This window comes from Staurois parvus, unplaced genomic scaffold, assembly GCF_062004578.1.
Source record: "Staurois parvus isolate SC_StPar_1 unplaced genomic scaffold, SC_StPar_1.0 ptg000122l, whole genome shotgun sequence".
NCBI classification, from domain to species: Eukaryota; Metazoa; Chordata; class Amphibia; order Anura; family Ranidae; genus Staurois; species Staurois parvus.
Window position 1 is genome coordinate 7899407 of NW_028317918.1, and position 25469 is coordinate 7924875.

Here is a 25469-nt window from a genome sequence, read left to right on the forward strand (position 1 = left end):
GCCAGAAGGTTTGCTGAGTTTCCCAGCACAGTCTCAAGAGCATGAAGAAGAGTCAAGGAGATAGGCAGTGACTCTAGGAGAGCTGAACAGGGCTGTAGAAGGACCTTAACCCATCAGCGGTACCAGTATCTACTCCATTGTGCAAGGAAGAACAGGATGAGCACTGCCAGATCCCTACAAAATGACCGCCAGCAGGTTGCTGGTGTGAATGTCTCTGACCAAACAATCAGAAACAGACTTCATAAGGGTGGCCTGAGGCCCAGACATCCTCTAGTGGGCCATGTGCTCACTGCCCGGCATCATAGAGCTCGATTGGCATTTGCCATTGAACACCAGAATTGGTAGTTCTGCCACTGGCGCCCTCTGATTTTCACAGATGAGAGCAGGTTCACCCTGAACACATGTGACAGATGTGAAAGGGTCTAGAACAGCCAAGGAAAATGTTATGCTGCCTGTAACATCGTTCAGCATGACCGTTTTAGTGGTGGGTCGGTGATGGTCTGGGTAGGCATATCCATGAAGGGACGCATAGACCTCTACAGGCTAGACAATGGCACCTTGACTGCCATTAGGTAACGGGATGAAATCCTTGGACCCACTGTCAGACACTACGCTGGTGCTGTGGGTCCTGGGTTCCCCCTGGTGCATGACAATGCCCAGCCTCATGTAGTGAGAGTATGCAGGCAGTTCCTGGAGGATGAAGGAATTGATACCATTGAATGGCCCCCATGCTCACCCGACCTAAATCCAATAGAACATCTCTTGGATATCATGTTTCAGTCCATCTGACACCGTCACGTTGCACCTCAGACTGTTGAGGAGCTCAGTGATGCCCTGATCCAGTTCTGGGAGGAAATACACCAGGACACCATCCGTTGTCTCATTAGGAGCATGCCCCGATGGTGTCAGGCATGCATACAAGCACGTGGGGGCCATACAAACTACTGAGTACCATTGCAATGAAATTTCAGCAAAATGGACTAGCCTGCTGCATCATTTTTTCACTTTGATTTTTGGGGTGTCTTTGAATTCAGTCATTTGTAGGTTGATCATTTTCATTTCCATCAAATGATGGGGCATCCTTACATTCCTAACACACTACCCAGTCCATATTAGTATAGATAGCCAACATGATATTTTTCCCCATTGAGATCTGATGTGTTTTCAAAGTGTTCCTTTCATTTTTTGAGCAGTGTATATGTAAAGTGCTGTGTAAATTGACAGTGCTATATAAGTACCTCTAATAATAATAATGCTGTATAAGTGGTGAGAAGATAACAGGGGGCCAGAGTGACTGCAGCAGTATGTCGCTGTGTGCTTAGTTCTCTTTATATGTGATCATGCTAATGTTGCCACTAATTTCTCTTATCGCTAATTGCACAGGTTGGATTTTTCAGGTCATTCACCATAATTTTGTTAGGTTAAATCTGTCGCAAGAGGTTTCATCACACACACCTATCAAGTTTATGGACTTGTTTGGCCATATTACTATTATTATACAGGATTTATATAGCACCAACAGTTTGCGCAGCGCTTTACAATATAAGGGAGACAGTACAATTACAATACATTTCAGTACAGAAGGAATGTGAGGGCCCTGCTCGTAGAGCTTACAATCTAAAGGAAGGAGGAGATGATGCAAAAGGTGATAGCTGTGGGGGATGATCTGGTGGAGGTGATTCAAGCACAGTCCTTAGGTGGAGGTAGGGTAGGCTTCCCTGAAGAAGTGCGTTTTCAAAGATCGCCTAAAGGCAGACAGGGTGGGGGCTGACCGGACATGCTGTGGTAGGGAGTTTCAGAGGATAGGAGAGGCTCTGGAGAAGTCCTGGAGGCGAGCGTGGGAGGAGGTGATGAGGGAGCTAGAAAGGAAGATATTATGGGAGGAGCCAAGTGGGCGATTTGGCCGATATCTTTGGATGAGGTCGGTGATGTAGCTAGGGGCAGTGTTGTGGATGGCTTTTAAGCTGTGGTTATTTTTTTGAATTTTATACGTTGGGTTAGTGGAAGCCAGTGAAGGGATTGGCAGAGAGGGGCAGCAGTCGCTGATCGGTTGGTAAGGTGTATGAGTCTAGCAGCAGCATTCATAATAGACTGAAGGGGGGATAGCCTGTGTAACGGTAGACCAGTGAGGAGGGAGTTGCAGTAATCGAGGCAGGATATAACCAAGGCATGAATAGGTTGTTTTGTGGTGTCATTGGTCAGGAAGGGGCGTATTTTGGAAATGTTCCAGAGGTTGAGGCGGCAGGATTTAGCCAGTGAGTGGATGTGGGGCCCAAAGGAGAGGTCAGAGTCTAGGATTACGCCTAGCACCCTGGCATGAGGGGAAGGACCAATGGCTGTGCTGTTGATCTTAATGGTAAAGTTGTGAGTGGGGGATCGGAGAGGAGGAAATATTACAAGCTTGGTTTTTGAAAAATTGAGTTTAAGGTAGTGATGTGACATCCATGCTAATATGACGCTTAGTAGATTTGTGATACGTGAGGAGATTGAGGGGGTGAGCTGGGGAGTGGAGAGATAGATCTGGGTGTCATCAGCATAGAGGTGGTATTGGAAGCCATGGGAGGTTATCAGTTGGCCCAGGGAGGAGGTATAGAGAGAGAAAGGAGGGGCCCAAGAACAGAACCTTGGGGTACCCCAACAGAAAGGGGAAGAGGAGCGGAGGAGGAGGAGTTGTAAGTGACACTGAAAGTGCTCTGAGAAAGGTAAGAGGAGAACCAGGAGAGAGCAGAGTCACGGAGGCCGATGGAGTGGAGTTTACTGAGGAAGAGCGGGTGGTCGACTATGTCAAAGGCAGTGGAAAGGTCAAGGAGTATGAGTATGGAGTAATGGCCATTGGTTTTAGCAGTTAGTAGGTAATTAGTGAGTTTTAGTAGGGCAGTTTCTGTGGAATGTTGTGGGTGGAAGCCAGACTGTCGGGGATCAACAAGGTTGTTGTCGGTGAGGTAGCAGTTGTGAACAAGGCGCTCGAGAAGCTTGGAGGCAAACAGGAGCAGGGAGATGGGTCTTAAGTTATTCAAACAGGTGGGGTCCAGCGAGGGTTTTTTGAGAAGTGTATGTTTGAGTGGGGAGGGAAAGGTGCCCATGGAGAGTGAGAGGTTGAAGATTTGGGTTAGAGAGTTTAGGATAGAGCAGGAAGGAGGCTGCAACAGCCATGAAGGGACAGGATCCAGGGGACAGGTGGTGAAGTGGGCCTTGGAAAGGAGTTCGGTAACTTCCTTGGTGGTAACAGGGTCAAAGGAGGAGAGTGTTGAGTTTGGTGTTGGGCCTGGTATGTTGGTTAGAGGAGGAAGCTTGACACTTCTTGAAGTGACTGGCAATCTCCTGTGCAGTAAGTTGTGGGTGGAGGCAGTGGGGGGTGGAGTAAAGAATTAAGGGTAGAGAAGAGTTGATGAGGATTGGATGAAAGGGTCTTGATGAGAGTGTTATAGTAGGTTTGCTTAGCAGTGTGAAGGCTGGAGTTGTATTTAAGAAGAGTGGATTTGTAGAGGGTAAAGTCTTTCAGGGATTTAGTTTTACGCCATGCTCGCTCAAGAGTGTGGCTGCGTCTCTTGAGACTTCTGGTGTCATCTGTTTGCCAGGGTTGAGACAGGCGAGGCCTGGTTCTGCATGTAGAAAGAGGAGCAAGAGCGTCCAGGGAGGATGATAGATAGTTGTTGTAGGCAGATGTGGCCAGCTCTGGGCAGGACAGGGGTGCAATTTCTTTATATTGTGTCCCAGTATATAACTGCATGCTATGTCTATAGAAACACAGGGGTTAATTTACTGAATACAAATAGGCTGTTCACCTTGCAAGGGAAGTTGCACTTTGCAAAAGAATTTTCCTCAGACCATAGTGAGTGAGGTGAAGCTCTGCTGACTTGCTGTTGTTTTCTATGCTCCTTACATGTGATTGGGTATTCTTTGCAAACTTAAATTTCACCACAATCACTAAGGTCTGGGGAACTTCCCTTGCAAAGTGAACAGCCTATTTAGTAATTCAACCTCAAGATGTTTAGCATTAAATATCACAACTAGATTTCCACATTACCTTCTCAACCCCAGCACGAGGTCTTCTTCTCAAGGAGCATTCCAGTCACTGCCACTTCCAGGGGAATATGTTTATTGTCTCGGCCATGGGGTAGGCCAAGTCTTTAGACTACACTTGAAGATTCACATTACCTTTCTTGTGTGTGGCAACCTTGTGATGACACATAATGAGTATAATGCTGATTCCCTGCTACAAAAGTGTGAAAGGGTGAAACTATGGCCCACACCATTGCAGTGACCCATTTTATTGTCGTTCTATTAAAGACAATTATTGGAAATGGTGATAGCCAAAGAATCATTGAGAAGAGTTTAGTATATGAAATGCAATGCCAAGTGTAGAAGATAGGCTAGGGGAACTTTGGAAGGCAATAAATGTTTTGCTACTTTTTAAAATGATACAATCTATTAGTTCCAGGCATTTACAGAGTGTACTGCTTTAATCTCATGCATATATGCAATGCTCGGTTCAGAAAGCATTTGAATAAAGCTTTCCACACATAAAAGAATGCCAATCTTTTTTTAAATGACATAAACATTTGCTATGCCTGTCCTTCAAGGTTATCCTTTGTTCACATTTGAATTCCATATATCTTCAGTGTATTGCTTGATTGCACTGAACGTATTCACATCATGCAATGGTCTTCTGATGTATACAGGTACCATCTAAGACCTTAAAGCTGTTGTCTGACAGTCATAGATTCAGGCTTATTATGGTGGTTAAATGAAAGGCCAGAAGAGCAATCATACCTGACTTGCCATGTTATAACAAGAGTTTATTCTCCCAGAGCTTATCAGCTGGTCTCCGGAGAGTCATTCTCTGTTTACATCATATGTCATGGAAGCTTTTTATTTCCTGCACAGACAAATTAATCATACGCAATCAGGGTGAAATGTATCCAGTAAAGAGCATTAGATGCCTAATCAAGTCAATTTATAAAACAATATAAAGGATATACAGTATACTTTAGCAGGTCCAGATTGCAGACATTGGCCTCAGGTGGCAATTACAGCCCCCAAAGCTACAGATATTTATACATCTCACATAATATGTGTATTGGAAGTATTGGTTATATTTTCCTCTGAATATGTATATAAAAAAAGACATGAAAAAAACAATAAAAATAAAGCAGTTGCATGTTATGCCTCTTTATTCCACACAGCTGTATACCCCAACAGGGGATAGAATAATTACTCAAAAAGTTTATACATATACAATATATATATTTTTTTCTACTTTTTATCTTAATGTGCTGTTGGGTTTAAAGTGTATCTTAATTTTTTTTTTTTTTACCCTAAAGCGGTTAGTTCAGTCATTGTTAGAAAAATTAAAAGTCAGCCGCTACACAAATTTTAGCTGCTGACTTTTAATGATGGAACACTCACCTGTGCCAGGATCCAGCGCTGTCCTCACCTAGCCAGTTTCTTCACTGGGGCTTTGGTCCCTGGTGCCAGCATACTAACTGTGGGCAGCCAGCTGTGACTGCTTGTGGCTTCACAGCCGACTGGCCGCTGCGCATACGCTAACCAGGCTACGCCACCTGAACGGTCCTGTAGTCTTCTGGGACCTGTGACATACACTACCTGAATGGTCTGGGAGCCTTCTGGGACCTGGGATTGAGGTGATCCAACTGGAACTGGGGGAGCTAGTACCTGTCAAAACCAGGTACATGCTACCCCCCCAAAAAAAAAAAATAAAGTGCCAAATGTGAAGGAGGAGGTGGGGAGGAGAAGAAAGAGTGGAATTTCCCCTTTTGGGTGAAGTCCCGCTTTAATACATTCTCTGCATTTAGCCCTGGTTCACACTGATGCGGTGCTGAATTCACAGATTTTCTGTGTGAATTCCGCACCGCATCAGAAACGCGCCCCGTTCATGCGAACTGCTGCGGGTGTGTATGTTAACAACACCCCGAAAGTGTTCCGCAAAACGTGGTGCGATGTGAATACCCATGCGATCCTATTCTAGTGCGGGCCAAAAAAAGGGTCCTGCACGTTTTTGGTGCTGGTGTGATGCGATTAGAGTCATACAAAATGTATGGCTCCAATCGCACCGCACACAAATCGCATGTGATTTGCACAGGAATTCCTGCGCAAATCACATTCGATATACCGCACTGCATATTTGTGAACCCAGGCTCCAGGTAAAAGCACCCCACTTACTGTTCCTCCCACATCCCTAAACACTTACCTGACTCACCAATCCAGAGCTGTTCTGTCTGCAGCACCGGTCCTCTCTCTACCAAAATTCACAGGAGACTCTAAAAGCAACAGGAGCCATAGGCTCAAACTCCTGTGAGGAGGGGAGCATTGCTTGCATGTGCTGCGTGTGTCTATAGTTGTGCACAGCCCTGCTTGGGAGCATGGGTGCTTCCTTAGCGTCTGGTTTGCTAAGGGGGCACTTGGAAGAAGAAAGGGTGGACAGCACCAGTGGAGGACCGACCAAAGAGCATGTTAGCAGCCACCCTGTGCAATTTAGTTTCACAGAGCAGGTAAGTATTCCCTCTTTTTTTATTTGAATTTAAAAAATTTGCCTTTAGTATCACTTTAAGCTGACCATATGCTATACAATCTTATTGTACAATCTCATTTGGATTTACCATCAAATAATGTAGTGCAAGAGCCTGCCTGGTTTGATACAGATTGAATTGTTTAGCTGTATTCGTATATTACATAGTTTTGGTAAAACCATGGAGATGATACAATTAGATTGTATGGTGTATGACTAAACTAAAATCACAAAGATTTCATATAAGTTTTAACACGCTAATGTAAATGTAAAAGTTGCTTTCAAAAGTTTTTTCAAGTATGCAGCTTTCATGAAAAGAATACCTGGTGATCCTACCATGAAGTCCTCTTTTAGGCTAGGTTCACATATGTGCGAGTGGTGCCGCTACAGATCCACACCACCCACACAAAAGAATGTGGACCCGCGGGCGGGTGCCATTAATTCTAATGGCACGCCGCCCAAACTGGAAAACGCAACCGTACTGGAAACTCAGGTTCCCGTGCGGGCTGCGTTTTCAGAAGTGCAGGGACTTATTCCCTGCATGTCCCAGGACACGGGCGTCCATTCAAATGAATGGGCTCTCGTGCCCGTGCAAAACGCTGCCTGCAGGAACGTGGATACGTGAACCAGGAGTCAGACCTTTGCTATAAAGGGGTGACAACCTTTTCCCAGTTGTGCACCTACATCCCCCCCTTGTCACAGGCACCTTTGATGAAAACTACAAGTGATTGTGAGTTACATTACATACCATTACATTACGCATCTTCCACTGTCGTCACTATCAGGAATCCAGTCCAGATCAATGACGTGTAGCTATCGTTGGAGAAAATGCATGTAGATGGGAAGTGAATAAATAAAGATTGAAGAGATCAACAGCAATGGAATGTAAAGAAGAATGAAAACAAAAGCTGAAAACAGCATTTTATGAAAAAAAAACTTGCCTGCGTCATTGTATAATGTGGGATCATATTCAGCTCTATAACATGGACCTTGATGTTTAGCATTTGCTAACTTCCACTGTTCCACTTCACAGCATACAAGACACTTCGCTAAGATGCTGCTTGGCAACGTCTTTCTGATAATGTGATCTCCCAACAAGCGCTTGTGGCAGAATACTGACGGATATAATAAAAATGAACAGAAAACACGGAAAAAGGGTGAAGCAATGTTTAACTAAACACTTTCCCGTAAACGTGCCCATGTACCTTTCACATGCAAATCCTCTTAGTACGAGTGATTTCCATTTTGTTTCCTTTCCTTCATAATGTTGAAGAGGATGGAGACAGCTTTATGTACAAGCATTAGTCTACTTTCCATTAACGACAGGTATTACCACTCGCTGCCACTAGATGGGGGAAGCAGATCATCAAATGCAATGCTGCTTATTTTTTTTATTTTTTTTTTTTGCATTTTAAAAATGACTTCCTATAACAGCTGCATATTAATGCAATTTCTGAAGTAGTACAGAAATCACTTGTATATGTCACAGAACTGTCAAGTCAACCAGGCTATTGGCTTTTTTTAATAAAGAAGCCGGGATATATTTTTTTTTATCATCAGCCATTTTTCTCGAATGTACCAACCTGATACATTTCTGAGGAAAACAAACATGAGCCATTGACAACTACCACAGGGCTGATTTCCAGCTCTGGCATTTTAATCTGCAGCCGTGAATAGTTTACATTTAATATCTGGCAAGCCCAGGTTTTATGATAGTTTATTAAAGTTTCATGGAATACGCATTTAAAGCTGGGAACGAGCTCATTTAACATGCTGAGTAATTATGGCCCTTTAAGAAATTTTTAAAATGGATTTTACAATTTGAAGACTCTCCCATCAAGACTTTACAGTAAATCGTGTGTAATTTGACAACTCCGAGGGAGTATCTATCGTTAACGTAGATAGGAGGCTAAATGGCGGTGCTCAGCAACAGGCTCATTTAAAATGTTCAGCCAGAGTCCTTCATAAATTGTAGATCAAGCACATGACAAAATTAGTTGAGGGCACAGAGTGATGGATTTCATTTCATTTTATTTTATGTATTCATTTAGAGAGCATGGACATATTTTGCAGCTCTTTTTAAAGTATGCAAACAGATAACATCAATCCCTTTGCTTAGACCCCAATGTCTGTACATCATTCGTACAAACATGCAGGCACAACGTAATTGAGAGATCGGTATACACTATATTGACGAAAGTATTGGGACACCCCTCCAAATAATTGGATTTGACTATTTCAATCACCTCCACGGTCACAGGTGTATAAAATGTACAAACATTTGTGAAAGCATGGGTCGCTCTCAGGAGCTCAGTGAATCCAAGCGTGGTACCGTGATAGGTTGCCACCTGTGCAATAAGTCCATCAATGACATTTCCTTGCTACTAAATATTCCACAGTCAACTGTTAGTGGTATTATAAAAGTGGAAGCAACTGGGAACAACAGCAACTTGTAAAATGACAGAGTGGTGTCAGCTCATGCTGAACTGCACAGTGCTCAGAAGTCGCCAATGTGGCGGGAATCACTTTGGGTGGGGGGCTCATGGAACCCAGCTTACTTTGCAGAGGTTGGGAGACCCCTGTCTCAGCTCCCCATATCCCTCTTATGTGCAAGTCACCCTATGTCTCTTAGGGGCACAGGGTGACTAATGAACGCTGAGAATGCGGTTGGAATTACTTCAGATGTGACAGTAATATTTATCAGCCTTATGAAGACTATTCCTGGTTGTTGATTCTGAACTAGAAATGGGAATTGAAAGAGCTGATCACGCTGGTCTTTCCTCTACTCCAGTGTAGGAGCCGGACCGTCTGCTCTATAGTGAGATCCTAATTCATCAAACCATTGTCTAGGTGTGAATTCCCATTCACCTTTTGTTTAAATCACCCAGCTAGCTAACCTAATTAACTTACTGTTTAGAGTGTTAAGTCTATTTCTGTATATAGCTGTGTTTGCATATGATCATGTGATCAGTCTCAGTGTGCATTGTATAAAAAGTCTGTTTGTTTAAAATAAAGGGTTCCATGTTCAGACGGACTGGTGTCATCTAGTCTTGTATGGTTGGCTGTGGCATCTGTTGTTGGTGTTGAGACAGGGGAAGCGATATTCTAACTGAAGTACTCAAGCGCAGTCTGGGTTAGTTCCATTACAGCCAACTGTCTGCAGAGTCAATAGCTAAAGACCTCCAAACTTCATGTGGCCTTCAGATTGGCACAACAACAGTGCATAGAGAGCTTTATGGAATGGGTTTCCATAGCCAAGCAGCTGCATCCAAGCCTTACATTACCAAGTGCAATGCAAAGTGTCGGATGCAGTGGTGTAAAGCACGCCGCAACTGGACTCTAGAGCAGTGGAGAAGTGTTCTCTGGAGTGACGAATCACGCTTCTCTGTCTGGCAATCCAATAGACGTGTCTGGGTTTGGTAGTTGCCTGACTGCATTGTGCCAAGTGTAACATTTGGTGGAGGGGGGATTATGGTGTGGGGTTGTTTTTCAGGGGTTGGGCTTGGCCCCTTATTTCCAGTGAAGGTAACTCTTAAGGTGTTAGCATACCAAGACATTTTGGAAAATTTCATGCTCCCAACTTTGTGGGAACAGTTTGGGGATGGCCCCTTCCTGTTCCAACATAACTGCGCACCAGTGCACAAAGCAAGGTCCATAAAGACATGGATGAGCGAGTTTAGGGTGGAGGAACTTGACTGGCCTGTACAGAGTCCTGGCCTCAACCTGATAGAACACCTTTGGGATGAGTTAGAGCAGAGACTGTGAGCCAGGCCTTCTCCTTCGATATCAGTGCCTGACCTCACAAATGTGTTTCTAGAAGAATGGTCAAACATTCCCATAGACACACTTTTAAACCTTGTGGGCAGCCTTCCCAGAAGAGTTGAAACTGTTATAGCTGCAAAGGGCGGACCAACTCAATATGGAACCCTACGGACTAAGACTGGGATGCCATTAAAGTTCATGTGTGTGTAAAGGCAGGTGTTCAATACTTTTGGCAATATAATGTATTTTAGTACACTTCGTTTTAATGGCATACTTAAAGTGACAACAAACTCTGATTTAAAAACAAATATATTCAAATATTATTCCCATTCAAAAAAGTACTTTCTATTGCTCTCATCCTTCTCCAAATCTCCAAATTCTTTTGTAGCACCCTCCTCTGGTTAGGCTGATAGGTTAAATTTAGTTTTTGGCTTCACTGTAGTCAGTAGAGCAGAAATTGATTGATTTAGTCTGGTCAGGGTTTCCAGGCTGGGTGTTTGATTTCTCCTACCTGCTATTGTCCAGGCTCTTTCCCATGTAGTGCAGAAACAGTCAGGAACACAGCACTCAATTGGCTCAGTGAACAGTGTAGGGATAAATATTAGGGGGTGTAGGGCCCCTATTATTTATTATTAGGGAAATAAATTATGGGGTGTAGGGCAATAGGGGATACTCCAGGATTATGTACAAACAGGTGGACACTCTTCACTATAGCTGCAGTTCAGGGACAAATATCTTCTGCCAAACTCAGAACTAATCCTCTTGTGCGAGAATTGTAGAGGCCAGAGGTATGTACTCCTCAGGAGAGGAACTACTTGACTTCCAGGTTAGAGAGCAGTTTTCCCAAGATAACACTAAAGAGGCTGACAGTATGAATCCCTCCAGTGAGAAACTACTTAGCCCAGGCCTAGCAAACAGTCTTCACAATCTAGAGAGGACTGGTTGGTGTGTACCTCTCAGGAGAGGAACTATGGTGCCCAGCAATCCCAACAGTGCACATTCACAAAAGAGAAAATTCCAGGTCAGATCAGTACACACTATGTCCTTAGGGTAACTGGGTGCCTCCTTCCAATATCGGCACAGCATATTCCAGTGAGGGAGAGGTTAACACTCCACTTATCCAGAAACTCTTCTGACAGGATCCTTGAACAGAGATCAAGGTAACCTCAGAGAAGGACTTGAGAATAGTCCCCCAGCCAGTCCTAGCTGGGACCTGGATGAGCAGTGGCTTGAGGTGAGGGGTAGGCACCCCCCACATGAACCACATGAACAAGTGGAATCTCTTTGGCAGGAAGACAATGCTGTTCTGCAATTCAGACTATATATACACTTTCCTAGCCATCATCTGAGCTATCTTCCCCAGGAATTGGCTGAAACAGTATAAATATTAATGCTGCCCATTTTCCTTACTCCACACATATGTTCCAGAACGACCCACAGTTTTCTATAAAGCAGGGAAGAGCAATCAGACCTGCAGCCTGTGAAAACCAGAACAGACAAAACAATCATCCAAACTCCATTGAATACAAAGGAGCTGAAAACTAAATATACCTAATAACCTAGCAACCTATCTAGAAGGGTGCTACACCAGCATGAACTTTCCAGCATGTTCTTTCTTCTCCAGGGAGAAAGTAACTGAGACAAGAGATTGCTATCAGGGCCTTGGCAGGAGCTGGACTAAAGACCTGGAGAAGATTACGAATTGAGTTTTGCTGGAGGGCACTGTTCCAAAGTTCTGGTCTGAAGAAGGATCTTTTGTCTCCGTTGCTAAGTGTCTGTCTGTTGCAGACAGCTCTTGGGACATTGTGAGTAAGACCTGATTTGGAACTGTAGTGTGTGCTGCTCCTGTAACGATTTTCTCCTAAGAAACCTGTCCTCCCATTGATTGCTAATAACATTTTTGTGCATGGAACTGTGCTTGTGGATGGCAACCTTTGTACTAGTAAGGGATACCTGGGTTAAGAAGCACTACACTGGGGCATCTGTTTGGGCAAATTTTGCCCTTTTTTTGTCTGCTTTTTAACCTCCTTAACATTTTTGCCTCTTCACTGCTAAGGAACAACCAAGATGGGTGTTTATTCACCAACCTCTAACAGTTGGTCACTATACTTTTTTCATCTGGAACGAACAACGGTTTGGCGTTTGCTACGAAATTCTCGGACTGGTGGTTTCCTCCCCGGTGCTCAGAAAATCTCCCTTTGCATTTCCAATCACTACTGAACTTCATGTACATCAGGTGCTGCTATTGAATAGAGTGCTATCATCGACTGGCATTGGTGCTTAGTTTTTCCACTTTCCCTGAAGAAGTGGGTCACATCCCACGAAACACGTTGTATATTTTGATTGATTATCCAGTTTTGGATTCAATTTTATGGAAAAGCATTTTTGGTTTCTTATAGTTTTGTTGACTTATTATGTATGTGCCTACATTGGTGTTTGACTTGCTTACCACTCTGTATGGTTTTTTTTATAATGTCATAATAAAATATGCTCTATTTTATCCAATATTGTTTACGATTATAAATCTTTATACCCATAATGGTATGGTACCTAACAGCTCCATTAGTTTCTCCTACTAGGGTTTATTTTTTTCACGAGACCTGAGTATAGTCTCATCGGCCCCTCTGGGGATAAGCGCTACACCTTTTTTTGTTGCTGTGATCTGACTTCCTGTTAGAGAATAGCCACCTTCTCTTGATTGCTCTTGAGATGGACTAGGGACTATGGGATGTGTAATACGCATAGAGAAGTGCACATGACTGCAACTAACATGTACTGCTCGTTCCAGACAAACAGATGTGAGAGTGAAAAGGTGATAAATGGGAGCACATGGTTGCCTTAAAAATCCCACAAAATGTAAGATATAATTCTCTCTATTATGGAAATAGGGATGATGGCAACCACACCCTAAGTTACACTGGATGACCTGTTACTGAGGACATTACAAGGAGGCAGAAAATCACAGTACAGCCTTGTTTACCCTTGAGGTTGAGGGGGAGGGGGGGGTAAAAACCTGTAGATGAGATGTGTTTTTATCTCCCCCCAACTGCTCTCCCTTAAGCTGCACAGGCAATAGACAGGGTTGTATACATGCCATTGCAATGATATGTGGCAAAAATTATCCCCCAGCCATGGTCAGCAGGCAGTAGCACCCGCTGAACGTGACCTATTCATCTGAATGGGGCCTCACCACAACCATGTGCAATGCACTAGGCTGTGATATGGGAATGCAGGTCTTCAGGCGTTAAAAGAGGTTGTGAGGAGGCAACATAACACCTCCTCACCACCTTTGAAATGCTCTCTGAAGAATTATCCATCACCACAGATTTCTCTTCAGAGGGCACAAAAATGTAAATGAGCCATAAGAAACAATTTCATGAAAAATCGATTACAGGGCCATTAAGTAGTGGGTGTATGGATTATTTTTGAGGGAATAAGGATATCTCATTTAGTGTCACTTTACCTGGCCCTTGCAAAGTACAAAGCCTGTGTGCAAAATATAAACCATAGCAACCAAGTAAGGTTCAATTTGCTGCAGTCAAATGAGAAAAAGGACAAAAGTCAAGTCAAATGATGAAGTCTGATTTCTTGCTATGGTTTACACTACTGGATAAAGGAGCTTTTTCTGGCAGCAAGAGAAACCAATCAGTGAGCGAGTAATGCATTTCAGCAAACTGCAGCTGTACTAAAATAAGAAATTCCACTGTGATCCAATGTATGCACAGCACACACAAAGCATATGACAGGTCAATATCTACAGTGTACTGCCAGCAACCTGCTCTGTGTAACCTCCTCTCTCTTTTTTCTGATTCCCTCATTGTCAATTGCATTCAAACTTTCAAAGAAGGTTTAATATGACCAATAAATGCAGAAACAATGTATTACTGATTTATTTTATATCAGACTTTCTCTGTGTGAGAAGCAGACAGGTGTGTCTCCCAGCATCACAAGCTGATGTGCTACAGCAGTGGTCTCCAAATTGCGGACCAAGGGCCAGATATGGTCCTTTGCTTCATTTTATCCGACCCTTGGGGCACTTTTCCCTCACTGTCAGCAACAGTGAGGCATCGTTCCTTCCATTGACACCAACAATGGGGCACTATTCCTCCCACTGACACCAATGATGGGGCACTATTCCTACTGCTGATACCAAAGAATGATGGGGCACTATTCCTCCTACTGATACCAATGATGGGGCACTATTCATCCCACTGATACCAATAGTGTGACACTATTCCTCCCATTGCCACCAGTCATGGGGCATTTTTGACTGCCACTGACACCAGGACTTTTTCTACTCCAGCTGCACCCCCTAAAGTTTGCAAGGCAGTAAACTGGCCATTTGGTTAGAAGGTTTGGAGACCCATGTACTACAGTAATTCCTGAATGAAAAAAAAATGAAAAAGTGCTGAGTAAAAAGACTGGGCTTATTTCAAGACTTATTTTTCTCCTGGGCTCCCACAAGTCCTTGGACTAGTTTATATGCACAGGAGATATAGGTTTCTCTCTGTCACTCTCTCAGCAACTCAAAGAGAAGACACCTGATTAAGCAGAGGTGGCTGGGCATGTAACCTACCACCAGGAGTTTGGTTCTCCTCAGTTAGTCCTGGCATGTGGGCAGCCAGGCTGAAGCCCAATTACGTGCAGCTCTCATGTAAGAACCAGCCACTGCAGAGATTACTGCGCTGAATGCTACCAGTGTACTGCATCTCAAGTGGGGTGATCCTACGTCTTAAGCTACCTGCCAGTGGTTCCAGCCCTAAGACTCCTCCAGTTGCTTGCAAGTGGTGCCAGCTCAGGGACCCCTCAAGCTATTCGCCTGTGTACCCAGTCCAACCCTGGGCTTCACAGTGAGATACACTCTAACAGATGCAAGAGGCTGTTTATGTACTGTACTGTTTAACAAAGTAGGGGCTTTTCTATAGTATCTGTGGCTGCAGAGCCTCATTGAAAAGCTGGAAGCCTCTGGGTGGAGCTGAGAGAGGATAGGAGTTCTGTAGGACATTAGGGGACTCTATAGCAGACTTGGTGTCTCTGTAAGAGATGAGGTTTCTGGGGGGAACTATGGGGAATGGGGTCTTTCTAGGCTGGGAGTTTTGCAGGGGCCCTGTAGGAGCTGGGGAGCATTGCTGGGGCTTGGGGGCACTGTGAGGGGCTGGAGGCTGTACAGCAAGGTAGTGGGCACTGCAGGGCAGTGGATGGCACTGAGGGTGGTTGGGAGCGCTGATGGCTCCCAAGGGGTCTTGGGCACTGCAGGCCACTACGGGAGGATGGGGCACTATGGGAGCTGGGAGTCACTGTGAAAGGTTAGGAGATCTGCTGTTAGCTGGAGGCCCGGAATGAGGGAGGCCCTGGCCCCGCACCCAACCACAGCCCAGTGGTTGAGAATAACTGCCCTAGACAATACAGTATATAGCTATTTAGACTATGCCTGGTAAGGTGTCAGCTAAATAGAGTTTGGCATCTACTGTAAGTGAGGTTAAGCATGAGACAGCTTTCACAAATTGGAAGTTTAAATTTTTTTTTAGACAAGTCACGTGGCCAAGGACTGGTAATTAGGGCAGAAACATTGTGCAGCTGATGTTTTTGGGCTCATCTTGCGTTGTATAAATAGATCTTTTGAATGAGATAGACTTGGGATACAGCATGACTACCGCATTCAGTATGGTCCATCTGGGCAGGAAACTTGGGCCTGTGGCCTGTTGCACTGGATCATAAAGACTTAGCTTACGGACTTTTTATATATACTGTGTGTGTGTATATATATATATATATATATATATATATGTGTATGTATATATTTTTTTTTTGTCTCTGTTTGGCTTGGCACGCCAACTGTGGATTTATGGTTCCCAAGATGCAATTTTTTTACATTTATTGGTCATTTCATTGAAATTTATGAAAATGTGTCTTTCTGAACTCAAGTAATAGCCAATTCACATTAGTGCGGTGACAGACATTTTACAGCACTAGAACATTTAGGTCACCACTAGGACACACTGAAAACAATTGCTTTCTATGTGTCCTATTCATACGGCAATGAAGCCCTGAGCTGTGCTGCAGTGATCTGTGATAAAATGCATACATGTGTTAAAATGCACACATGTCACTGTACAGCAGCAAAGCGCACCACGTGACATGACGTGTTACTTTGTGCATGTCAAATAAAGTTAGTAAAAAAAAAGGGGAGTTGTGTGATCAGGGGTGGAATGACAACTCATGGGGCCCCTGGGCAATAGGGGATCATGAGGCCCCTGTGTCCTTGCCCAAGCTCAAAAAAGCCTATGAAAAAGGTACCAGGGGCATCTCATGGGGCCCCCTACTGACCCCAGGCCCTCGGGCAGTGCCGGAGTTTCCAAATGGTCAGTCTGCCCCTGCGTGTGATATACCAAATCGGGCACCACACTGCCCCTATTACAAGCTCACTAAAGCCAGAATAGACAACTGTCGGACAGTAAATCTCTGCACACAGGCCCTGTATAACTATGCACATTGGGAAGTCTAGAATTAACAGTGGTTAGTGGTAATCATTGGTTGTGAACCTGCCCTCTAAGAGTGTTATCTAGCACTTAGGCATTTGTTTGACAGAACACATAATACACATCATTACTCTTGTTCTACAGCCTTGTGGGCAGGGGCAGACTGACCATTTGGAAACTTGGGCACTGCCCAAGGGCCCGGGGTCAGTAGGGGGCCCCATGAGATGCCCCTGGTACCTTTTTCATAGGCTTTTTTGAGTTTGGGCAAGGACACAGGGACCCCATGACCCCCTATTGCCTGGGGGCCCCATGAGTTGTCAGTCCGCCCCTGCTTGTGGGTTCCCAAAAGTCACAACAAAAAAAGTTATACTTTTTTCTTTTAAAAAGTACTATTTTCATCTTTTTTTTGTCCTTTCTTACATCTCATTGTTGCTGATTTCCTGCATGCTCTTTAGCCAGTTCCTGTGTATGTGCAGTCTCTTCAATGTCAGCTACATTCACTTCTTAGGATGGGACTTCTATTAATGACAGTGGAACTGTGCTATGAATATCGGCACAGCCACTTACAGCCTCCACTAAAATCATATGTGACAGGGTGACAACACAGGGGACGTTGGGAGACAGGAATAAAGTACAAGAGGACGTGTCTGAATAAGGACCTTCAGGGCAGGATTACCAAGTGTTATTTCAATGAAGCATGTACATCTAAAAAGATTGAAAATTACTTTCGGAACTGCTTTACATTGTATGAGCTTTTAGTATGAGCATTCGTAGATTGTAAGCCCCAAGGAGCAGGGTCCTCCTATCCCTCTTGTATTGAACTGTATTGTTGCTGTATTGTCTCCCGTTATATTGTAAAGCGCTGAGAAAACTGTTGGTGCTATATAAATCCTGTATAATAATAATAATAATAATAATAGTGAATGGGTTTACATACTTTAACACTTGCCCACTGCTTATGTGGTTATAATATTTTCACCCAAGATTTATACAACTTTTATTTAGGCTTCACACATTTTTCCAATTCCATGTGTAAATCTTGGGTGAACATTGTGTGAAAACAATCTTAACTAGACCCTACCACACATTTATATATTAAATTGCTTTTTTTTTTACTTTTTTAAAAGGCAGCATGAAGACGAAACCTTCATAGCAAATGAAATTGATGGTTATTCTGAAGAACAGGTAGAAGTTTCCTGAGTTTTGCTTGTATAGGGAAATTAAAAAATAGTCAATAAAATATATTCTATAGATTGTTCATAACAGGATAGAGGGACACAATGTACATAGAAAACAGATGTAATCATCAAATGTCAGTGAAAGAAAAGCATCTGAAGGAAGTCTCCTTTATGGTTTACCTTTTAGTTACTTAAAGTGACACTTCAAAAATTGTTTATTGCCATCTTACATTGGTCCAGTGTGGTCCATAATGTAATTATCCATAACTTCTATCTGAAGAGCTGCTGGGGATGCTAAAAACCACGGTAGTAGGCTGCAGTCTTCTGGGTCCTGTTTGAATGCACGCTAAACACAGGGGGTCGCTCGCTCAGTACTGTTGTCATTCAGAGAATGCCTTGCATGTTTTTAGTGAGCTACTGCTCAATCTAAACAACTGGCGGACTAGCTGGTATAGCTGACTGTGTTTCACACAGACTGACTACATTATGCAGGCCATACATTGGTCGAATTTTGAACAAATTTTCTTTAGAAAATCTGACAGTTTCGGATGTTGCCAATTGATTTCAAAATTGATTTCAAAGTTCAAGCAACCAAGCCTTTGATTTCACCTTCACAGGAAAGAATTTTCATGGCCAAGAATTTTCTTTTCTTTCCAGGTCACAGCGCATTTATTTTTTGATTACATTTTTTGCAGGATTCTCCCATCATTTATTAGAAATGTGTTTGTTTTTCAAAAAATTTCTAACATGCCGATCACTCAAATTCGATGGTCGCTCGAAAATCAGCCGTTGCTGTGGCCCACTAATGGTACGAAATTAGAACAAAAAATTCTTAGAAAAGACTTTGAAAAGAAAATTCTTTCGGAATTCGACCCATGTATGGCTGGCTTTAGTCCTCATGCACACTTGACATTTTTACAGCTGCTGTTTTTGGCTTTTGATGTTTTTTTCTACAGCCAGTAAACCCCCCAGCGTGTTATCCTATGTGTCCATGCACACATAGACTGTAATCAACGTTTTTTAGCTGGAACATTTTTTGGCTGGAAAAAAAACCCCAGAACTAGTGGGTTTCTAGTGAAGTTTTTAGTTGTAAAAACGCTCTAATGCTGAAAAACGCAGTAGTTTGGACTTTTTTTGATCAAAAAACTGCTAGAAATGCAAAAAACCACAAACGCGGAAAAACACGGGAAAACTCTGTTTAAACGTAGCAAAACGCCACTAAACGCTAATGCAAAAACTCTAAAAAAAGCTGAATGTGACTTTACACAGCTAACGTTACCAGCGTTATCAAAACATCCAATGTGCATGAGGACTTAGTGTTCAGAATGCTGTACCTTGGTAAGGGCTCATTCATTAAGCTGCCTTGATCAGCATTGAGCAGTGCAGGCTATATGCATGGACACAGAGAAAACAATAGTTTTCTATGTGCCCTGTTCACACCACACAGGTACATTTGTATGTGTGTTACATAAAGCAGGTCTTGCAATTTGCGCAATTTGCTTTGTGCTGTTGTGCACAGAGTTGGATCAAATGTCCCTATTCAGCACACAATAGCACATGTGCACAGGGGCGGACTGACAACTCTTGGGGCCACCGGGCAATAGGGGATCATGGGGCCCCTGTGCCCTCACGCACACTCAAACCACACCCAAAAAAGCCTATGAAAGGTACCAGGGGCATCTCATGGGGTCCCCTACTGACCCCGGGCCCTCAGGCAATGCCGAATTCCCGAATGGTCAGTCTGTCCCTGCATGTGCATTATACATTGCAAAATGCGTGCAAGCTCTTGTGAATAGTCCCTAAGGTGTCTTATAGGCCTCATGCACACAGGACGTTTTAAAAACGCTCCTCCTCTTGGCAGCAGTATTTTGGCAGAAAAAACGCCTGACGCTTGTCAAAGTGCCTTTAAACATTTACAAGCATTTAGGTCAAACGCTTTGGCGTAACTTAACTTTATTGGCCAGAATAATATTTTATTCTGGCCATTGAATTGAATTAATGCTCAAGCACTAAACGCGCTTACCGTTAACATGCGTTTAGCTACTAAAAGACTATGTGTGCATGGACACATGGGGAGTTGCTTTACTAAAGGCAAATAGGCTGTGCACTGAAAGTGCAGTTGCTCTAGAACTGAGACGAACACCCAAGGAAAATAAAAAAACAGCATTTTTGCTTGCACGTGATTGGATGAAAGAAATCAGCAGAGCTTTGCCTCATTTCAGAGCTCCCCTTTGGAAAAAAAGCAACTGCACTTGCCGTGCACAGTACATTTACCTTTAGTAAATCAACCCCATAGGATTACATGGAGGGCCATTTGAAAGCAGTACAAAAAACCCGCCTGATGCCCCGAAAAGTGGCAGCAAAAATGCCCTGTGTGCATGAGGCCTTAGGCTCCGTTCACATATATGCATTTTGCGTTTCTCCAGTGCTGTTTGCAATTTGCTTTGCGTTTTTCGTACACGCGTTTTTGATTTGTTTTGATAAATTTTTACCACATTTTGTGTTTTGTTCAGCTTTTTTTTTTTTTTTTTGGTTGAAGTGGAAGTTTTTTGTTGTTGCTAGACAGAATAAAAATGCAAAACGTGTCAAAACTGCACTACCAGGGGCGGACTGACCATTTGGAAACTCGGGCACTGCCCGAGGGCCCGGGGTCAGTAGGGGGCCCCATGAGATGCCCCTGGTACCTTTTTCATAGGCTTTTTTGAGTTTGGGCAAGGACACAGGGGCCCCATGATCCCCTATTGCCTGGGGGCCCCATGAGTTGTCAGTTCGCCCCTGCACAACACCATGCATTACAGCAGCTTCTCTATCGAACGCTATTGTAGCAAAAAACACAGCTTTTTGCTTTTAAAAAAATCCCTGACCCTTTCCAGAAATGCAGCAGCTCAAAAAACCTAGGAAACCGTGTTAAATGGACTATAGTGCGTTTCTGCAAGAAGTAAAAAAGCACAAAAAAACGCATTGGTGAACCTTACAGTGAATGAGGGAGTGCAAGGGGCAGCATGACACCAGAAAAGCGTGAAGTATCCTGTGGTTTTCCTAATCATGAGGATGTCTGAAGAGGTGGTTGCAGCAATCATAGCACATAGGAATTAAAGGTTTTCAGGGGAGACATCAATTTGCTATGTCAGGCAGAATAGGGATTTTCAGTACACTTTAGGATGAAACATATATTTGCTGCTAAGTCCACTTTTAGAATTTGCCTTTGTAACCTCTCTTGGTGGGCTAATATATTTATTTTCCTGAACTACATGATATATAAACATATGGCATGAGGTACCTAAAAAATTGCATAGTTATTTGTCCAGTAAGAATACTAGTGCATCTGTTCTGTGTGAATGGGGCAAAATCAAATGTTCTCAGGTTATTTCCTCAACAGGTCGAATGTTGCTCAGTCATAAAAAGATTGGTTTGGATATATACCGCATTATAGCCACTAGAAAGAGCTGATGACTATAGGAAATATTTTACTAAGATACTAGATATACTTTACTTGGATTGTCAGCTGCATTAACAGCCATAATCTGGTGTTTATCTGATTTAAGCTATTCTCTATGAATGAATAACATTGCATCTGGAGAGAAAATAGCCTGGTAACATTTGATTTTGCCCCCATTCTCACATAATGAATGTACACACAATTTTGCAGGATAAATAGCTTTGCAATTTTTTTTTTACAAATACACCCTTGTGGCGTGCTTTACTTAGTCTTTTCTTAAATGACAATATGGAACTACAATATGCGATTATTAATGATAAAATCTTTAAACATGTCCATTTTTTTTCAGCAAACTTACAAAATAACTACAACATGGGACAGCAAACCAGTGCTGCACGACCCAGTGACAATCACATTTAAGCCACATCCAGATGGATTGCTGTTGGAAGTTAATGCTCTTTTCTTTGATGACCCTCGTGCACCCCCTGGAGAACCTGGAAAACCATTTAATGGGCTTTGGGACTATGAAGGTGAATTGAATAAATCCAGACCAATAAGGCTACTTTCACACTGACTGATATGCATTTTTGCCACATTTTTATTGCGTTTGCAGTGTGTTTTACACAGGGCATGTGACTCAAAAAGCACATAAAAAATGCAATGCGGGTTTGTTTTTTATGCGTTTTGGCTGTGTTATCCATGCATTTCAATGCAAAGGTTAATTTTTGGTGTATTTTTTACCACGCTAAACCTGCACCAAAAATGCAGCAAGCAGGATTTACTAATTGCAGCGGACCTGCAATGGATCAATGTGAAGAGTCACATAGGATTACATGGTCACACATTTTTCTTCTGCTTGTTTAATGCTAAAGGGGAAGAAAAAAGGATCAGTGTGAAAACAGTGTTAATGTGTTAATTGTCCGTTATGTATAGACTGTGTTATTAGTTCAGCACACCTTGAGCCATTGATGCAGGTGTGTTTCTTGCTTAGTCATGTAGACTTGAATCTTCATACTTAGATGTTAAGGTGTCTGTTTATTTTTTTTTTAACAGATACTTTTTATTTTGCACAAAAGTATAAAACAATACAAAATCCAAACAGGTCTGGTTGGCAAAAGATACATAAAAGCGATGCAGTCCATAAACAGCAGCATATACAATTGAGGGGATAGATATTTCTCTGATACAACAATTCAAACAGCAGAGGAGTCCAGAACAAGAAGCAGTATAACCTCATAAAAGGTATGTTCACAGCAAGGAAAACAAACACTCATAATTCATCCATTGGATAGATGAAGAGGGGAGAGGAGGGGAGAGGAAGGAGGAGAATCAGTTTAACAATACCCTAAAGTTAAAGCGGAGCTCTACCCAAAAGGGGGAAGTTCCGCTTTAAGCCTTTGTCCACCGCTCCCCATTAAGGATTGGCACCTTTGGGGAGCGTGTACCTATCAAACTTGGGTACCTGCTCCCCAAAGGTGATCGCCTAGACGATCGGAAGTGGAAGTTGTCCTCCCCGTCCCTCCCCGTAGTCTTCTGGGAAACATGACAGGTCCCAGAAGACTACGGGGCCATTCACAAAGCGCAGTGCTTCTCGCGCATGCTCAGTAGGCACCCGGCTGTGAAGCTGCAAGCTGTCACAGCTGGGTGTCCACACTGAAGATGCCGGCGCCAGGGAAAGAAGACGGCCGGTGTAACCAGTGGTGGTGAGGACATTGCTGGACCGAGGGACAGGTAAGTGTCTGTATTTTAAAAGTCAGCAGCTTCAGTTTTTGTTGCTGCTGACTTTTTTTTTCAGGTGGAACTCCGCTTTAAGTAGAGGGAGTCATCAAAAGAGGAGGCAGGGGCAACCAAAAAAGTAAATGAACAAGGGCAAAAACCACTTGCAGAGACGCAGAGATCCCAAGTATAGTGCGATTTTTTAACAAGATGCTCATGTAGAGCTAGAAATACCATTCATGAAAAAAAGAAGAGGGAGAAGGGGAGTAGGTGTTTAACATCATAAAGACAAGCCCCTAGCCTCCACCCAAGGACCCCAGATTGTATTGAATTTTTAGGGAAATTGTGACCCATATAGATCAATTTATACAGAGGATTTACCTGGTTCACCATTGTTCTCCACTGCTAAATTGTGGGTGGCTCAGAGGACTTCCACTTGATCAATATAAGCTTTCGCTCATAGGATGCTGCATAAAAACAAAGGAAGGAATGGGTCAATGAGATCTCCATCGATGTGTTCAACATTAATGCTACTTACAAGTAGCTTTCTGGCGAGTGCACATCCATTAGAGGTGGTGGATTTCTTCACTGGATTAAGAGCACTGTTTTGAGCATTCAACACTAGTATTGTTGTGCCTTGTAGTGCCATGGACACTCTGTATGCTCCACTTGAATACTGGATGGACATTTATGTATCACACTTAAGCTGTTTCACATGTTTTGCAATGAGGTGCTTACAATTGTTCACTTTATACTTAATGATGACATTTAATGTTTAGCGCTGCACTTTATTGTATATGTGTAGGAAAGTGCCCAACTCTGACTTGCACCGGGGGGACAATATTTGTTAACTGTAGAATAAATGAGAGATAGCCTCTGCGGAGTATAATATGATGAATTTGAGTTGGATAAAAGGTATCCATTTATAAGATTCATGTTTTTTCCATTGAATTCATTTAGAAAAAACGTGAACTTACCCTTTAAAGTAGCAGCCCAGGAAATATAACTGGGAAGAACAGTTGGGGGGGAAAATGAGTGTTAAAGGATGAGTTCACCTGTTTTTAGGGTGGAACATGTAACATGTTCCCAATGCTGCAGCTACTGCCCTGTGCCCCCCCCCACCTTTCAAGTTCATTGTATCTTCCTGTCAGTATATCTGCTTGCCTGTACATTCCATATGGGCAAAAAGATATACTGACAGCTCTGCAGAAGGCCTGCATGGCACCAGCGATCTGCTGGTGCCATGCTTTACAGGCTCCTGCAACCTAAAATAATAAACGCACATTTTTGTTCCTGCAGAAATATGTACATTTAATATTTTTGGTCAAAAGGTGAACTTATCCTTTTTAATTTCAAAATATCTATGTTGCAAAATGTACCTCTGTTGTTTCTTGATGGGATAGAATAGTTACAAACAATATCGATACAAAATAGTTTTCTTCAGATATTCTGTGTCTTTTTTAAATATTACTCGGGTAAAGATAAAGCTATTTTTAATGGCTCATTCGGGACATCTGACGTTCGCAAGGCTTTATTTGTGCTTAAAGTGAATACAGCAGATGAAAAAATGTTACTGTTACAGAACCATCTAAATTAATATGCACAAGCTTCCTTATGGTAATAACCAGCCAGTAAGAACACCATAGAGAACTATAATACCAGTCACCAGACATAATCGTTCTTCTAGTGTGAATTCATGGGCATTGTCAGAGTTGTGGTCTGCAGGCTGACCGCAGGTTTTTAAATCTTGTCTGTGCTTCAATGCATCATTTTAAAGCCATTATTTGTACTAGATTTATCCTGGTTAAGGGGCATATTTACCTCCCAAATATTATTGATGGGAACCAGTGGCAGAGACAGATGGAAAAGTCAATATTTCTAGTGACCTAAGATGTCACCATTACTATGTGGAGCCTGAGCAGGAAGCCGCTTACTGGAATAGGAAAATATCTACATCAACTACATTTTCCAGAACAGCGAGCAGAGGTTGGCTTTATACACAGAACTCTATGTATCTCTAGGTTTCATAGCTCCTCTTTGCAATAGCAGAAAAAGGTGATAGCATTGGCATCTTCCTATGTGTCACTTAGCCGCTATCTAGCCAATAACGTTTCATTTTGTTCTTCACAAAATTGCTTTTTTCCATTTCTCTGCAGTGGTTGAATCTTTTTTCCTGAACAGCCAGACTACTCAATATCTGGAAGTCGAGCTGTGTCCGTGAGTATATTTCCGTCTTTGTATAAAATCATTTTTAAGCAACAAAAAAAACAATGACTTAAAGCCGACAGCACTGAACTGTGAACGCCATAGACATTTAGCAATGGAGCAGGTACAACACTTACTGCAAATGTACAGAGTTTCTATAA

General features: G+C 42.8%; 1 protein-coding gene across 1 annotated transcript in view; it reads left to right on the plus strand.

The window, feature by feature from the left end:
- LOC149467138 (UPF0462 protein C4orf33 homolog) overlaps positions 1-25469 on the plus strand; it is a 136604-nt gene that overhangs the window by 40555 nt on the left and 70580 nt on the right. The window contains exons 2-4 of the mRNA XM_089672211.1: positions 17898-17955; positions 21737-21917; positions 25260-25320. Coding sequence (XP_089528337.1) covers positions 17898-17955; positions 21737-21917; positions 25260-25320 — 300 coding nt within the window. The remainder of the gene's footprint in view (positions 1-17897; positions 17956-21736; positions 21918-25259; positions 25321-25469) is intronic.